The sequence below is a fragment of the Anneissia japonica genome, unplaced genomic scaffold, assembly GCF_011630105.1.
Source record: "Anneissia japonica isolate Jap-2015-1 unplaced genomic scaffold, ASM1163010v1 scaffold522_len1101056_cov227, whole genome shotgun sequence".
In the NCBI taxonomy this organism is placed as follows: Eukaryota; Metazoa; Echinodermata; class Crinoidea; order Comatulida; family Comatulidae; genus Anneissia; species Anneissia japonica.
The window spans coordinates 635,871-640,591 of NW_022756123.1; the positions used below are offsets into that span (position 1 = coordinate 635,871).

At 37.1% G+C, this 4,721-nt stretch overlaps 1 protein-coding gene across 1 annotated transcript in view; it reads left to right on the forward strand.

Annotated features, from left to right (window-relative positions):
• Nucleotides 1–333: 333 nt before the first annotated feature.
• Nucleotides 334–4,721, forward strand: part of LOC117124027 (hyalin-like) — a 15,125-nt gene continuing 10,737 nt past the window's right edge. The window contains exons 1-3 of the mRNA XM_033270149.1: nt 334–471; nt 3,695–3,955; nt 4,481–4,603. Of these exons, the coding sequence (XP_033126040.1) occupies nt 378–471; nt 3,695–3,955; nt 4,481–4,603 (478 nt within the window). The 5' untranslated portion in view covers nt 334–377. The remainder of the gene's footprint in view (nt 472–3,694; nt 3,956–4,480; nt 4,604–4,721) is intronic.

The following is a 4,721-nucleotide window of genomic DNA, read 5'->3' on the forward strand; positions in this document are numbered from 1 at the left end:
CCTAACTGATTTCGGTTCCGGCAAGAATGGAAGTTAGGCCTATAGACAAAAATACGTGATATTAAAGGTTGCTATTAAAATACAAAATTGTATTTATTTATTTATTTATTTTTTTTTTGTAATTTAGAAATTGTTGTTCTGGGTGCAGTATGAGTATAGTTTTATTTCATTTATTTGCGCAAAATGCGCCGGACTTAAAAAATTGCAAAGTCATAGTGTCCTAGAAGTCTTATCCAGGTATGTGGTAAACGGAAGTATAAACTATCGTAAATGGGTACTTAAGTTTCTCAGAATTTGGTAGAAGACCCTCTATAATGTATAAAAATACAACAAGCGATACGGCATCGTCAGTGGCTGCTGAAACTTGATTGTTAAACATGTTGTTTGCTGTCTTCTGGTTCATGCTTATTTTTAACGCGTTTCATATTACTTCTACTTCTCCTATTGGTGGTGATGAGTTGTTACTCCCTAGTAAGTAGGATCTGAAATTATGTTGCATTTTTCAGTTACGTTCAACTGTAACTTCTCTAGAACATACCGGTATTTATTGCAGTAAAATATTGAATTTCAAATCTTCAAGCGAGGCTCCTGGAGGGGAAAAAACGTACGGTTTTGATATGTTGTACTGATATTTGACGAAAAACGGTTGATGAGATACAGATTTTTTAAATATTTAAAAAATGTGGAGGGGGAGGAGCGTAACCACCCTTTTCCACCTTTTCCCCCAGTTTTTAAATAGTCAAAAATTCTATTCATTATTAACAGTTTTACCCCAGCCTATTTTACAGCTTTTTATATTTGGTTTTAGCACTTTGATGTAATTTTTAGCTTTTAATGATGTCAATTTTAACATTTTTATGATTGTCTAGAGTATGTTTTTTATACTGTATTAGTTATTTCTGTATTAACTTTCTTCAATGTCATTTTCAGTTTTTTTTATTACGATCTTATGGAGAACAGTATTTTATTATTAAATAAGTTTTCGCGAATAAATAAAGCGACTACCTATCTAGTTCCATAGTTTTTCGACAAACACCCTTTTTGTGTCTTAGAAAAGTCGGTTAAAAAGGGAAAAAAACCTTTCACTCCGGAGCCTGGCTATAAAGCTGATTTGATGAACTGTTCATGTATTTTTTTTCTACATACTGTTAAGTTTAAAACAAAAGTTCTAGATTTGATAATGGTGAATGCAGGAGAATAAAGTACAACTACTTGCAGCGTCATTGTGCTGAATTGCGTATGGGCGTAGTCCACCACTACCAGCCACCGTAAAGAGCGATGATTAATTGAGGGGACGTTAACTCGCAAAATAATGTGATATGAGGTAGTTTTTAACTACTTGAGAGCGTGATTTTTTTTTTTTGCTTTTTCAATGGGGAACGACTGCAATGGGGGAGAGGGGCTTACTCTCCACCCCTAGATACGCCACTGCTTGGGTGAGCAGCGGTTAGAATCAGCGCCGATGTTAAGGCTGTAGTTAGCGGCACCTTTTTTAACTCGGCCACTCTACTCTGCTCCCAAACCTTAAGTATAATGTAAGAACTTTATGAATTTAAATTTACCAAGGGTTCGTCCAGCTAACAATATTACCTTATAAAATGTTATAATAACGTTATGGCTTTGTTGTTGAAAACCTTATTTTGTAGAACCATAAATGCGTACCGTACTTCATAGTTATCAACCGTCTCGCACACATGCGTGATCATAAATTTGTCACGCATTTAGCACAGATCTATGCGTAATAACGAATTTATCACGAATTTTGGGAAAATGTATTTTAAAAATAAAAGAAATTGGTTTTATTAAAAATATAAAAACGGTCATGCAGTAACTTGAGTCATTATACAGTATTTTTCGTGAATACTTAATTCTTCACTGACGCGTACTAAGAATTGATCAGTATGCCTATTCATTTTGTTTGTTTAAGTAATAATAATCTTTATTTGAAACTTCACTTTTAAAACAGTGGCACACAACATGTACATAGTTCGGGTGCTCAAATTAAACATAATGTACATTGAAACTCAAATTGGTCGTGGCTTTATTAAGAATATTTTTGTTTATATACCGTGCCGGTATTTTCAACAAACACTCCTTGAAATCGTTTTAAAACAGCTTAAAAATGCTGAGATGGTCGGAGCGTTAGGGCTTCTGGAACCCTACCTGGGCTCCCTCTGGATCCAGTTCAGGGGCGGATTTAGGGGGGGGGGGCCGGCCCGGCCCCGGCCCCCCCTTTTGGGAGGTAAAAAAAAGGAAAAAAGAAGAAAAAAAAAAGAAAGAAAAGAGAGAAAAAGAAAAAAATGATAGCCCAGAACGCCTCAAATGTTATGTTCGGGCATCTAGGACACAAAAATTTCGCGGGGGCATGCCCTGGACCCCCTACGACAGTGTTGTCTCAATCGGCCCAACTTTCGGCCCCCTTCCGGCCCCCCCTTTTGGACATTTCTGGATCCGCCCCTGAGTTCCCCCAGCCAACTGGTGTAGTCACGCATTTCAAGTCCTCAAGTTGGTAACTATGGTTGTAATTTCACAACTAATAATGTTTGAACGTTCCTGAAACGTTGTGTGAACGTTATTTTGTGACATACCGGTAGGCCCTAGGCCTACCTAATGACCACAGCATTCGCGAACGTTATAAGAACGTTTTGTGTCTGCTGGGCTTGGAGGCATCTACGCTGCCTTTAATAGTTACCGTATTCGCGCGATTAAGCGCTCCATTTGAATAAACGCCCATCTCGAATACCTCAATAATCCAATCAATCTTGGGACTGTGGATGTTGGCATGATTTGAGGTGTGGAGAGGAATCACATTCTCCTTTAGTCAATATCAAAATGAGGATATTTATCTTGGACAGATGAGAGCTCCCTGGACAGACAGTGTATTTCCAACTTTCATCTTCTTACTGTCTATAGCCTAGTCCTACTCCTTTTCCGACAATTTGCACCTTTAACACATTCTCATTTGAGTTTTCAAGAAAAACTGCAATGATCATGCCGTCCTGCTAATCGTTTTTCATTCAAAATGTGCTTCTTGAATTTAATAAGTTCTCATAAGAACCCCTCGATTTTCATCTATTTCCATAAGCGCCCCCTCAATTTCCACTCTGTTTTCATAAGCGCCCCGTTCGAATAAGCGCCCCTCAAAAAGTGCAAAAAATATTTAAAGCGCCCGGGCGCCTATTCGCGCGAGTACGGTATATGTTAATACTCGGTATGCATAGGCCTATGCTTATGGTTATGTTATGTTTAGTGGCGGATGCAGGGAGCATGGGGAAGGATAGAGAAGAAAGGAAAGAGAGAGTAAACAAAGAAAATGGCATTGAAAATGCTGCATGGTACCTCTATAAAAGTTGTAATTTGTGTATAATACTATATGCCTATACCACCCACCTCCGGATTTGGTGCTTCGTTCGAATCATGATGGCTCCTACCCAGTTTTCTCTGGATCCGTCCCTGATGTTGTAACCGTATTATGTCGTACCGTATTTATTTTATTGTATATTTGCAGTGAAAGATTAAGCAATTCCAACGAAATCAGGCCCATTGATTGATTTTTATTTCATTATGGAAGGACCAGACCAAATCAACAATATTGTATAGCTATGGTAGCTTCAACTCTGAGAATTTGAAAACATTGTAAAATGTTATGTTTATGTGTATAATGTCTGCTTCTTATTTTCTTCCAAATGTTTAGGTTACGTTAGTAAATGTGAGGAAGGATGGACATTATTTCAAGGAAGCTGTTATAAACAATATTCTACCCGCAAGTTAACGTGGCAATCAGCCAGAAGTTCTTGTCAATCTAATCAGGCAGATTTGGTCGTGGTGAAAAATGATGCAGAGAACAACTTTCTTTTCACGACTTTTAAAACAAGGGTGTGGATTGGCTTGACAGATTTGGAATTGGAGGGTACATTTAAATGGATAACGACGGGCACAGAGCCTTCCTACACAAGTAAGTACTATGGGACGTCTTTGCAGTAAAAGGTCAGAATGGACCGTCCAAGACTACAGTGTTACAACATACGCAGAAACGTGCGTTTGTAGGACCATTGGACAATACGTGCGCGTATTCCTGGCCTGTTCTGATTGGTCATTTGTTAAGTTTGATTGACACTCTAGAAAGGACGTCCATTGGGTGGATTTTTTCGTCATACAAAATCCTGATAAAAATATGGATAAAATATGAACAAATACCGAGTGAGAAAAAACACATTTACAGTGGAGACGGTGTTGGTTAACCTAATATGAAAAGATAATAAAAATGATAACTAGTGTACACTCCGAGAGTGTATACCTCCACCTACATCATAATTCTCTCTTGTATAAAATTCCCACGCATCTTTTCCTTTTGAAAAAATAATGTTAATGAAAACAGAATCTCAGCCTTTTCAAATTCCAATGGTGATGGTGATGATGATGATGATGATGATGATAATAATAATAAAACATAATGACATTCCATTATACTTATATATAGATTTTATTACGGGTGAGCCAAACAATCAAGGTAATGAAGACTGTGTTGAAATTAACTCTGTCCATAAAGGAGAATGGAATGATTTACCATGTAGTAGATATTTGAACTACGTGTGTGAAAAGGGTAAGAAACTACAATTTAAAATGATTTCCACTGTTATGTAGAGGCTTGTTATTCTAATTCTAATTTCAGTACGGTACAATTTATTGATTAAAATTCAATTTTATATATATATATATAT